Raw genomic sequence first — 13228 nt, forward strand, 5'->3', positions numbered from 1 at the left:
TCCTGCTTAGTTTTTTAAATAGCCCCTGATTCTTTTAATCAAATTATCCTTAAGGAGCATCTTTGTCAAATAAGGTATTCAGGGCACATTTTTAGACCCTCTCCTTTCCTACTTCAGGGCTATTCTGGAGAGAAATAGCCCTGAGTGACTATATCTTCGTCTGGTGACAATTAAGCTGTAAAGGTCTACAGGAATTTATTCCTTTCCCAGTGATGTCTAACATTTAGATGAAAACACTAGCAGAGCCCTCTTCAGTACATTGATAACAGCAGGCTGTATATCTCTCTATTGTTTTTGAATAAGATAATTTTTGACCGATGTTTGAATATGGTGATTTTTTTTTCAAGAACAGGCAAATAAAATGAAGCTGAATTCTGACAATGGTGGCACTACAGAGAGGGCTTCTTGTTTGAGATGAGGGACATTTCTTCTCAAGGAGATGATGAATTTCAGAATCTTCCTGAAGCCATCATGATAAATGGAAATGCAGTTCTTCCTTTGGAAGGAAAGTCTTTTTTTCCCTACTCCATGGTTATGGCACAGCTATGAATACACTAGCAATAATATCCATTACACACTACCCTGGATGTTAAAATCTGATGTTGCTCTGTTGTTATTGTTTTATTGCCAGGAGTTTGCTGTAAGGTGGTCAATTTGATCTAGTGGTTATGGATTATTCAAATATAAAACATATTCACTTCAGTATGTCAGCATTGAAAAAAGCTTCTCTCTTATGAACATGAGGACAAACAAGCACATTAATGGCACATTTCTCTTGATTCACTCAAATCATTCCACAGGACTAAAGCAGTGGTGGGTTCCCACCAGTTTGGACCAGTTCGGCCAAACCAGTAGTGGTTTGGTGGCCTGGGTCACTGGAACCGGCAGCAACCTCGTCCTGCCATGCCCCTGAACCAGTTCCCCAGGCGGTGCCATCGGTGGCACCATCTTGTTTTTCAGTTCTGTGCATGCATAGAACAATTGTAATTGCACTGCGCACATGAGCAAATAGGCAGTAGTGCCTGTCGGAACCCACCCCTGGACCAAAGTGGATAAACGTAAGCCTTCGTGAAGTACCTCTAAGAACCTGTTGCTGAAATTTAACAGCAAAATGTTCAAATTGGTACAAATTATTTAACCCACATTCCATTTGAAGGAAAGACTAGAAATTGTTTGCTTCTGGGAATCTTCCTGTTTCTACCTTCCTGTTCCAATTGACAGAGAAAAAACCCTCAGTTAATTCCCTTTTGTTAGTATCTTTGGATGTTCTCCTGCAGTCCTCCACCAATTCAAGAAGCTAAGCTGTAGAGCCAATCTACGAAACACTGCCCTCTTCTTGTGCCACGTTCTTACCTGAGTTGGGCAGAATGTCCTTCTCATCTAAAAAGAGCTTGTAACCATAGCGATTCTCTAGCTGTGGCTTCACTATGAAATTCACAAATTTTCTATCATCCACTGAATCAGCGTAAGATACATAGGCATCATAAATTTTTCCATCTGTAGAAAAAAGCATAGAGAAATACAGTGTGTTATACCAACATATATTTTTTTTTAAAAAAATCAATCTCATCTAATTCCCATGGTACCCACAGCTTTTTTGTTGTGAAATTTCAAAATGGGATGGAGAGGAGTTAACTTTGACCTTTGACTTTGGAATAACCTTGGGGGTAATGTTACATAGTTAGATGGAATGTTAGGCAAAGTTAATCTGAAAAAAAGATACAGGAAATAAAATGCAATAAATTATACCTATGCTGGCTTCCCTCATCTAGTCCACAAATCCCTATGTGTCAAGAGACAGCAGGCTGGCACCTGTTGTGGCATCTGATTATTCCCAGTTAAAAGAAAGATATAAAATATAGGCTTGGCTAGAATTTTAAGATCCCATATAATTTTTAAAAATTGCTCCTCTCTTATTTCAATGACTTCTCCAAATGTTAAATATTCTGAATCAAGAGGAAAAGGGGCACATATATACCGTTGATTTCTACTTCTCCATAATGATTCCTGTACCAGAGCAGTGCATTCAGTTGGCACTTCACATACATTATAGCTACAAATAGCAGGAGCGCCGCAGCAAAAAACGTGGCTAGCACTGCGCCCAAGTGCCCAGCAGTCTCTTCTGAAAAGGAAACAAACAACATTAATTACAATTTGTGGCAAAACAGTACACTGTATGGTAGAGTTAAAAGTGAAAGCTGATTCTATTGGGGGGGGGGGGAAATGACTCATTGCTGTCTGAACAAGAATAACAGCAACACAGCTACAGAGGTGAGCAGAATTTGAAAAATGGAAAGTTACAATTCTCTGGGGTGAGTATTCCTATTCACAAAATAATAAAGAAAGGTCTTGGGATGAAGGATGGATGTGAAGTCAATTTCTGACATACGTCAGAGTCGAGCTCATCTCATTAACATTTGTTCACAGAAAGTGACTTTTAAGTCTTTTTTGGCATCTGAAAGCTGCAGAAGAGCGCTCCCCCCCTAAAAAGGCTGCAGAATGTTCCTGTAAAATAACACAGTAGAATGTCCAGAGGAACCATCCATGCTTAAAATATCAACCTGAGTTTTGCCCTCCCCAAAACTTAAAAGCATGATGCTACTCAACATTTACTTTTTTGTTGAGAAGAAGAAAAAAATCTTTTGGGCTGAAGCTTAACTCTGGCTAGTATAAATGGATATGTTCCTTGAAGAAGCCAAGCCAAGTTGAAACGCAACTCCTGAAGACTTGGTAGAAAGATCCAAGCAGGGACATATTTAATAATATGGAAATGAAAAGAGTACAGGTTTTCGCAGTTGCTATTTATTGTCATGATAATAAATAAGAATTGGTGCTGACTTTTTGCTAATTGAGCCATGAGTATTTTCAGGCGAATATATTCAATGTCTCACAACACATTGCCCTGAAATTATTTTACAGGATGGAAGTGGTATGTCACAACATTACCTTCTTCCAGAATGTTTTTCAATCCAGCCTAGTCTACAACCATGAAAATTTTGTTGTTACTTGGTGCCATCATGTGGCAATTTCTTTCCTTAGATTCACAGAGAAATGCTTCTTACAATACTGCTCTTATACAATGAACTCCTAAGCTAGTGCTGCTTCTCATTCTCAAAAGTCCATTGCTTTATCCACCCTCTTTTAACTAAGCACAAATATTTTTTTATGCTTTGCACATGTAGCTGCAATGATAATCAATAGAATCTTTTATGATTATTTTCACAGGCATACTACCTGGTTTTTTCAGTGTAAAAAGAGCTGTACTATTTCTAATGAAGCAGGCAAAAACTCCATAATTTTCATCAGTCATGTTTAGTTCTAAAGAACTGGAGATAAATATTTTGGTTTCATTGTCACTGAACCTGGAAAACAAACAAACAAACAAACAAACAAAAAAGTTAGCATACTGCTAAATACTGTTATTTTGGAAGAAAAGCAAATGATGAGAATAAAGAAATTCCAGATTTGGGCTCCCCAAAAATGTTAGGGTGCTTACAGACAGAGGACTCCTGATGCTGCCTATGAAAGTACCCTGTGTGAAGTTACATTTTTTTCCACAGTGCACTTGATTTAAGTAATGAAACAATGGCAGCAGATGAAGTAATAGGAAAATATGGAAGAGTTATTCATGATATGAACAATGTTGAGATTCCTGTAAAATTCCACAAATACAGCAGGTTGATTATACCTTGAAAGACTTATCCAGATTCCACCATGCACTGTGCCCCTTTTTAAACTCTGGAAAAGTGCATGATATTCATGGATAGGAAGTCTTTGGTGTTTGGTGTTAACATGGATCAGGAAAAAGGATGTCACTGCCATATTTAACTTCTAAGAACACCTAAGCAAATCTGTGCTATGGAAATTCTCTTCTTGGTTTAGTATGTCCATCCTGGTAATCTTGCCTTTGTCATCCCTATTTTCTATAATTTCTGATTTACATGAGTTTTCAGTTGATAAGCCATTTTTATTTATTTTCCCAAGTACCCCCTTTCCAGTTTGGGAAAATCAGCAGGAAATTTCAATTACAGAAAACAGACTTTGGTTTTCTTATCCCAAATACTTAGTACCTTACTCTCTCACCCTTCTCATGTAATTTCCAAGATATCTCTCTTCTGTATTCTCCCCTCATTTCCCATGGCTTAGTCTACAAACCTACGCTAGTATGCTTGGGAATAATCATTGAACCCAATGGGGTTTCTTTTGAGTAAGTAGTCTAAATCAGATTGTGCATTTCTAAAAGGAGAGGCTCACAACTTATTTTTAAACTGAATTGATGTTAATATTGAGTAAGTATCCTAACCAGCATACATTGAGTGAGTAACTCTCTCTCAGCCCAACTCACCTCACAGGGTTGCTATTGTGGGGAAAATGGGAGGAGGAAGATGGCAATAGCAATAGCATAGACTTATACACCGCTTCATAGTGCTTTTACAGCCCTCTCTAAGTGGTTTACAGAGTCATTATATTGGCCTCAACAATCTGAGTCATTTTACTGACCTCAGAAGGATGGAAGACTGAGTCAATCTTGAGCTGCTCAAGATCGAACTCCTGGCAGTAGTGCAATACTGCATTCTAACCACGGTGCCATCACATTCAAGATTGTTGGATACTTTTGCTGCTTTGAGTGATTTATAAAAAAATAATAAAGGTAGGAAACAAATAAACAAACAAATATTCAACTCTATTCCCATTTAAAACACTTCCAAAGTTTCTTTCATTCAATACAGCTATAGCAATAGCAATAGCAGTTAGACTTATATACCGCTTCATAGGGCTTTCAGCCCTCTCTAAGGGGTTTACAGAGTCAGCATATTGCCCCCAACAACCTGGGTCCTCATTTTACCCACCTCGGAAGGATGGAAGGCTGAGTCAACCCTGAGCCGGTGAGATTTGAACCGCCGAACTGCCGAACAAGCAGTCAGCTAAAGTAGCCTGCAGTACTGCACTCCAACCACTGCGCCACCTCGGCTCTATCTGTTTCCTCCTCCCCCCTTTTTTTTCTTTCAAAAGAAACATACTAGGAGCAACTACCAAAACTTAATCTGTCAGGAGTTCCCTTGCCTCTCACCTGTTTATCTCCCTACCCTCCATCCAGAACCACTTCTTATCATCAAGATCAGAGGTTCAGGTGATGGGGACAGCCTAACTGCCACTACTGTTATTGTACATGATAAAAAATAATTTCTCCAGCCTGAAGAAAAAAAAACCCACTTTCCTCAGGAACATCTATCAATCCAAGCAAACACGCTCTGAAGCTTCAGTTTATTTAAGGTCTTATCAAAGGAGTAGACTGGGAATTGTGGAAAGAAGATTAAATTTGCAGAGTTAAAGGGAAGGTTGGGTAAGTTATTATTTGGGCAATAGGCTTAGTTCTCATGAATATAATCAAACCAGCTAATTTACATTGCACATACACTAGCAGAGTTTTGGGATCTTCCAAAATCATTTCTCTCCAGGTTTTTTACATACAAATGAATTGTAGGTTCTACCTATGGAGCAAGTTAAAGTTTTACTTAAAATGTGCTTTTGTTTTGTTTAAGAAAAAAAGTATGAGTTTTTAATCTAATTCTCTTTAAACTGCTTGAGTTTTTATTTATTTCTTTCACTTTCTTTTCTTTCATTTTTAAAGAGTCATAATTATTGTACTCGAACATTTTCTTTTTGTCATTTTTCTAAAGGTAAAGGTTCCCCTCACACATATGTGCTAGTTGTTCCTGACTCTAGAGGGTGGTGCTCATCTCCGTTTCTAAGCCGAAGAGCCAGCTATGTCCGAAGACATCTCCGTGGTCATGTGGCTGGTGTGACTAAATGCCAAAGGCACATAGAATGCTGTTACTTTCCCACCGAAGGTGGTTCCTATTTTTCTACTTGCATTTTTATGTGCTTTTGAACTGCTAGGTTCACAGAAGCTGGGGCAAGTAATGGGAGCTCAATCCATTATGCGGTGCTAGGGATTCGATCCGCCAAACTGCTGACTTTCTGATTGACAAGTTCAGCATCTTAGCCACTGAGCCACCTTGTCCTTGTCATTTTTACCTCTGGATTTATTTTCAAGTTGGATTAAAACTGTCTGCTTTGATCATAAAACCAAAATTGTAAAGTAAACCTAACTACAACAATGTAGTAGACTGAGTCCAGGAAAGTAGATTTCCCCCTTACAGAAAAACAACAACTAACAATTGACAAGGTACTGACAAGTAAAGATATTGTAGAGTTAAGCCCTTTATTTATGCTTAACAACTTTGCTGTGCTTAGTTCTGACTGAGAGAGATTTCCTATCCTGGGCAATAGGCTGAAAGATAGAAATCATCAATTAATATTGTACTGGTATAATATTAACGCATAATCAATATAATACTGCTTACAGAGGTGTTCAGGGGGTGGGGAAGCAAGTCTAAGTTTCTACTAGATTATACAGCTGAATAATGTCTGCTTATAGGTCAGACTATTTGTGAGCAATTATGGACAATCAATAACAAAATTAATGAGCTTAATACATCTTTCCAGCTTTATGCTCAAGGGCATTGTGAGAGTCATCCCCACATCACCTAAGGAAGTGAGAGTGAGAGTGAAAGAAACAAAGGAGAGAGGAAAAATATACAAATCTGACTCCCACAAAGGGAAAAGGCAAAGGAAAAACAACATATGGCATACTCACTGAGAATCATGAAAATAAATGAGAAGCCTCCTTCCCAAGCTAGGGTTATTTTATCCAACTCAGCAGAGTGATTCTTTACAAAAACAACCACAGAAAGTATAAATCCAAAAGATTTACTTTAAAAGCTCTGTGGTGAAACTACTGTATCAGCGTCCTATTGTTTCACAGAGGTCTTCAACTTTTGGAGAAGCTGAAGTGGAATCGTAATAGATTTATTTACTTAGGGTTTTCCACCAGTCAGTTCTCACAGGCTCTGAGCAACTTACAGCAACCAACGCAACAAAAGACTTAAAAAGAGACAAATACAACTGCTAACAGGACCAGTCTCTTGTGCCACAATCTGAGGATTGAATAAAGCTCCCTTGTTCTCAAAAGCTTTCAGAAAAAGTCATTTTTATGCAATGCGGCTACTCACAAATATTGGGGTGATAGCCCTGTTCTTGCTGTATCCCCCTTTGAATAAGACTATCAGAAAGAGAATAAAAAGCACAAATAAACAAGCGAACAAATACAAAGACCCAAAAAATCTAAATGTGTGGATCCATTGGGCTTCTGCTGCGCAGAAAGAGGCATCCAAAACTCCAACAAGGGTTCACCATGTTAGTGTCATGATTTTTCTTTTGTTCTTCTCCAAGCTCTTGCCTTGCCATTATTCTAACCACTTCTCCCACCTTTTGTTTCCTGCAGCAATTTGAAGATGGTGGGGAGGTGGATGGACTCGAGGTCTTAGTAAAACTGTTGGTAATAGAGCAGTTTGGAACATAGGTCTCTAAATCTGGCAACTTTTTAAGACTTGTGAACTTCAACTCCAGAATTCCGCAGCCAGTTTGTCCTAGATTTGTGGTGGTGAACCTATGGCACATCTGCCCAAAGTGGTACGTGAAGCCATGTGACCCGGCACACGCGGCCTTGCCTGTTTGTCTTCTGGGTTTTTGGCATGGGATGATCAGCTGTCCTTCTTGCGGGCAGCAATTCTGAGAACCAATGTGCGCATGTGTACCATCCAGCTGATTGTTGGATATGCCAACAATCAGCTGGCCGGAACCCAGAAGTTTGACTTTTCTGGAGCACAGCACTGATGAGCATGTGCATGCACGTGTGACATTTCTGTGCGAACTTTTTGGCACTCGGTGCCAAAAAGGTTCACCATCACTGCTCTAGAGCAAGTGGAAGAGGAACAGAGAAAGATCATCCTATTGCTATCTATATGGCCAAGCAAATAATGTTCTTCAATTGCTTTCTCAGCTCGGCCTCTTCTAACAGCTCTTTCTCCCATTGCCCTTTCCAAACTAACCAGGCATTGCAAAGAAGCCTCATTGCCTCCACTCTAATGATTACTGAGTACCCCTTAAAGGTAGAATAATACCCTTGAATTAAAGTTATAAGGACACAACCATGCAGTTTCAATACAGAAACAGTTTGCCATTTCCTTCTTCTGGAATGTTGTCAACTAATGATCAGGCTCTTGGCATTAGAGGGACATGATCAGAGATTTGGATGGCATGGACATTTATGGTACGATAAAGCTAAGGCTAATGTGGATTTTTAAAATCATTATGCTAGACATGCCATATAATATAAATTTAGGTTATACTCCAAAACAGCTTTGTGGCTCTCAGCATCAAAAATGTTTTATAGGAGAGAAATAGTAGGCAAATAAAATAGCCAATTTATAATGAGCAGAAATTTGTCAAGGGGAGTGGGATATTTCCAGCTTCTCTGTCTAACCTGCAGCCATGACATCTCCTGGACTTCTCCCATCCAAATACTAACAAAGCCCTACCTGCTCAACCTCTGGCCTTAGCTAAATTGGGTCAGTGGTAAAGGAACCCACCAGCCCAGGTTCTAGCCAGTTTCTATTTTCATTTTCACTCAGAAAAGTCAACAGACAAATGCAAAAGTACTAAGAAGAAGGAGGGTAGAGAGCAGACTGCAGAATCACCATTTTTTTAAAAGAAAAAGATGTTGCACTGGGGGTAATACACCTGAAACATACCAGTTTGTTATTGGAGAAACATAAATTATTTTTCCAATAAGAATTTGAGTTGATTACTGAGTTCATAAGAATCTACTGTCCAGATTTCCTGAATGATAGTAGGCACTACCCTGATGGTAATATATAATATAGCCTATGTCATCCTCTCATATTATTAAATCATACAAATTCTCTATATATGTGTCACTGAGCACCTCAGCACTACTACACACCATAACTCTGGGAAGGAGTGTTCATGTCTATTCTGAAGCTGTAAAACAAAGACAACTATTCTCTTTCTCTCCAGTTAGACATACAATAATTTCTCATTTTAAAATATAAACCCTTTTCTATCTGGTTTTTTACACATACGGCTTTTCTAAAATTTAGTATTCCTTCCTAGAAATACAGCAAGTGTACCTTCCACTCCATAACATCACTTTCACTGCAAATTTGCTTTTTATTCCAGAAGAATCAGCAGAATGTATGCATGCGTGCATGCATGCATTCATTCATTCATTCAATTTCTATAGTTGCCCATCTCAGTCAATTATGCAAAATTCAAAAAAATATACTACAATCAAAAATACTAAAAGACATTAAAATAGAAACATCTAAAATAAATATACATAGCAGCCAAGATACTTAGCCAGTTACCAATACAGCCAGGAGATAGGACCCTTAACACATTTAGTGCCCAAGGCTTAGGAACACAGCCAGGTGTTTAGGGCCTTACAAAAGGCTGACAGGGTTGGGGCCATTCTAATCTCCAAAGGGGGTTCCATAGAGCAGGGGGCACTGGGGGTAAAGCCAGTCCTTCTAGTCCTTGGCAGCCAACACTCTTTAATTGACGGAATCTGCAGTATGCATAGATAGATGATAGATAGATAGATAGATAGATAGATAGATAGATAGATAGATAGATAGATAGATGATAGAATCTCTTGCAAAAAGGTGATCCCTTAGATACCCCAGTCCCAAGACATGTAGGACTTTAAAAGTAACCAATAGCAGCTCGAAATGCACCAGAAAAACACTGGTAACCAATGCAGTTTACACAGAGGTGGTATTATGTGTGTCATCTATTTGGCATCATTTATTAAACTCACAATTGCATTCTGCACCAGCTGAAGTTTCTGAATGATCTTCAGAGGCAGCTCCACATATAGTACGATCGATGATTGTTTTCAAAATATCTTCAGTTTGAGAGACTTCCTACTTTCCGCACTGCCACCACTGTGCACCCAAATAAAGATAATTTTATATAAAAGTTTTCTTACCACTGAGTATAAGAAGAATGAGTTTTATTGTCTAAGAACTGATTATCTTTCATCCAGCGCAGGTCAAGATCACAGTCGTTACTGAAAGGTAGCTGCACAGTGCAGTTCAGTGTTATTTGACTATCCAAAGCTTGCTCCATAGTCAAATTGCTAGAGGGATAGAGGAAGTGGGGAAGCATACTGCAAAGATCTGTTAGAAGAACAAAAATATTTTTTTTTTAAAAAAGGGACTGAACTTCCAATTGCATTTCACAAATCCTCTACTGATTTTTTAGAGCTAGTTAACAGGTAAAATTAAATCTAATTTGGTTGAGATCTGCATCCCCGCTCCCTTTGTCACACTGATTTCTTTACGCCTTAGGAAAATAATAAGTTCAGCTATATATATCATTATATATATCCCTGCCCTTCCATTTGGTATAGAAAAGTCAGTGTCAATATTTTCAAGAAAACAGGCTATTTCTTAAATAAAAAAAACATTGAGGACATGGTGGAGGAGAGGGAGAGAGAAAGTGTCTACACACAGCTATAAGAAACGATAATACTTATGAAGTTTCACATTAATTATTAACTTTTTTATTAACTAAATTACCATTAGTGCCTGTTCAAAGTCCAATAAAGGTCACTCTCTAAATTCCTAATCCATAACATATGAATGGAACTTTTGCATATTTTTAAAACTAGCTAGGGGATAAAATCTAGTTGATTTTAACTAATCTCAAAAAACCTAATGCTTGGATGGGATACCATCCAGAATTTCTGTTCGTCCGTCCGTCCATCCATCCATCCATCCATCCATCCATCCATCCATCCATCCATCCGGAAGTGGTTGCTACTGCCTTCTTCCTAGGACTGTTTATGGCTGACTCATTTGATTTTGTGCCTAAGGAAAAACTAAAATTCACATTTCCAGTTTCTAGCCTGGTGCTATAACCACTGCACCAAACTGGTTCCTGAAAAGAATTTATTCTTATATAATTTCAAAACCCTTGACGGGGAAAAAAATTCTACTATTTAAAATTACTGAAATTCATCATCTAAAGGTATTTAAGGAAAGCTGGGGAGGCAGGATAATAATGTAAAACTAGTTATAGTAGTAACATGCAATGTATCCTATCTTCTATACTGTAATCTATTTTTTTCTTTTATAGCCCTTCTCTCCTCAAAACTAGAAATCAAACCTCATTTCTTTCTGCTTCTTTTTAACACAATGAAATCATTTTGTAGAAATGGGCATTTGTATATTTGCCAAGAAATTACATCAATTCATACCATTCTGTAGCTCAGATAGTACAGAGGGAAAATATATGAAAATGCAGCTACTCAAATTGTGTGTATGCATGTATATGTATATGTATATGTATATGTATATGTATATGTATATGTATATGTATATGTATATGTATATGTATATGTATATGTATATGTATATGTATATGTATGGTCTTGTTGTATTCGGGTCTTTCCCGTGTAAGATTGAGATTGTCTTGGCAATGTTTCGGCGAGATCTCACTCGCCATCTTCAGGCTGTTTTTGGCTTAAAGCGTGGTCGGAGCTGCCATCTTTCTATAAATCTTGGTGAAGTGTGTGGAGTGCTGGCTTTGTTTCAGTAAGTGGATTGATAGGTTGTGTGGTTGTATCATGATTGGTAGATTGGTGCTGATTGGTGCTGGCTGTGTGTCCATTGTTGTTTTCTGTTGTAACAGCCTGGGAGGTGGGTGGGGCTTGTTTGTTTACCAGGGCTGGTTTCCAGATGTGTGGTAGGTGGGAGGTATCATCATGTTTATTCATGTTGTGGGGGTGTTTCTCTATTTCGATAGCTTCCATAATTATTCTCTTGTTGAAGTCTTCAGTTTTGGAGATTAATTTGGCTCCTTCAAAATTAATTTCATGTCCTGTAGCTTTAAGGTGCTGGAAAAGGGAGGAAGTTTTTTCTTTTTTTCATACTGCGTTCTTGTGTTCTGCGATGAGTGCATTTATTCTCCTGTTCGTTTGTCCTATGTATGTTGCAGGGCAGATTTTGCACGGTATTTCATAGACTCCTTGGTTTTCTAGCTAGCTTTTGTCTTTGGGGTTTCTTAAGATGTTGGCTATTTTTTGGTCAGTGTTGAAGGCTGTCTTGATATTTTGTTTGTGGAGAATTTTGCTGATTTTATCTGTGGTGCCTTTGATGTAAGGGAGGAGGGCTGTTTTGTTCTGTGTCTTGAATTGAATTGAATTGAATTTATTGCACTTATATGCCGCCCTTTCCCCTGAAGGGGACTCAGGGCGGCTCACAATCCAAGTCAGGGAAGGGGATACAGATAAGGGATAAAAAAGACGAAACAAAACAATACACAATTTAAAAGCACATAACAACCATACCATTCGAGGGGGGAGGCAAAAGCTCTTTAGCCCCAGGCCTGTCGGAACAGCCAAGTTTTAAGGGCTTTGCAGAAGGCCTGGAGGGTGGTGAGGGTTCGAATCTCCATGGGGAGCTTGTTCCAGAGGGTCGGAGCAGCCACAGAGAAGGCTCTCCTCCGGGTAGTCGCCAGCCGGCATTGGCCGGCGGATGGAATTCGGAGGAGGCCTAATCTGTGGGATCTAATCGGTCTATTGGAGGTAATTGGCAGCAGGCAGTCTTGGTTCTTGGGGGGGAGTCTCCTTTTGGATTAGGTTGGTAATTGTTTTTCTTTCAAATCCATTGGAGATTAATACATTTGTGAGAGTGTGTAATTCAGTTTTGGTGGCCTTTGTTGGCTAGGCGTTTGGTTCTGGAGATGAGGGTCTTGGCTACAGAGTTGATATGTGCAGGGTGATGATGGGATTGTGCATTTAAGTAGCGGTTGGTGTGTGTTTTTTTCCGGTAGATGGTGTATCCTAGGGAGCCATTGAGTTTTTTGTAGATTAGGATGTCCAGAAAGGGAAGTTGGTTGTTTGCTTCTATTTCCATAGTGAATTCCATAGGGGTATAGGCTGTTGAGATGTGTGAGGAAGTTGTCCAGTTTTTCTTTCCCGTGTGGCCAAATCATAAAAGTGTCATCAACATATCTAAGCCAGAGTTTGGGTTTGTGTTCAGGTTTATCTAAGGCATTAGTTTCAAAATGTTCCATGTATAAGTTTGCGATGACGGGTCAGTGGGGTGATCCCATGGGTGCGCCTTCTATCGGTTTGTATCTTCGTCCATTATGGATGTAGTATGTGTTGGTTAGGCAGTGGAACCAAATTAATCTCCAAAACTGAACATTTAATGATTATGGAAGCTATCAAAATAGAGAAACACCCCCACAACATGAATAAACGTGATGATACCTCCTGTCTACCAGACATCTG

The 13228-nt window shown here is 38.9% G+C and overlaps 1 protein-coding gene across 1 annotated transcript in view; it reads right to left on the reverse strand.

Moving 5' to 3' along the window:
• SIGIRR (single Ig and TIR domain containing) overlaps positions 1–13228 on the reverse strand; it is a 35992-nt gene that overhangs the window by 20676 nt on the left and 2088 nt on the right. Inside the window, exons 2-5 of the mRNA XM_032224774.1 lie at positions 9917–10106; positions 3235–3362; positions 1979–2122; positions 1354–1497 (exon numbers count right to left, since the gene is read on the reverse strand). Coding sequence (XP_032080665.1) covers positions 1354–1497; positions 1979–2122; positions 3235–3362; positions 9917–10106 — 606 coding nt within the window. The remainder of the gene's footprint in view (positions 1–1353; positions 1498–1978; positions 2123–3234; positions 3363–9916; positions 10107–13228) is intronic.

The sequence above is a fragment of the Thamnophis elegans genome, chromosome 1, assembly GCF_009769535.1.
Source record: "Thamnophis elegans isolate rThaEle1 chromosome 1, rThaEle1.pri, whole genome shotgun sequence".
In the NCBI taxonomy this organism is placed as follows: domain Eukaryota; kingdom Metazoa; phylum Chordata; class Lepidosauria; order Squamata; family Colubridae; genus Thamnophis; species Thamnophis elegans.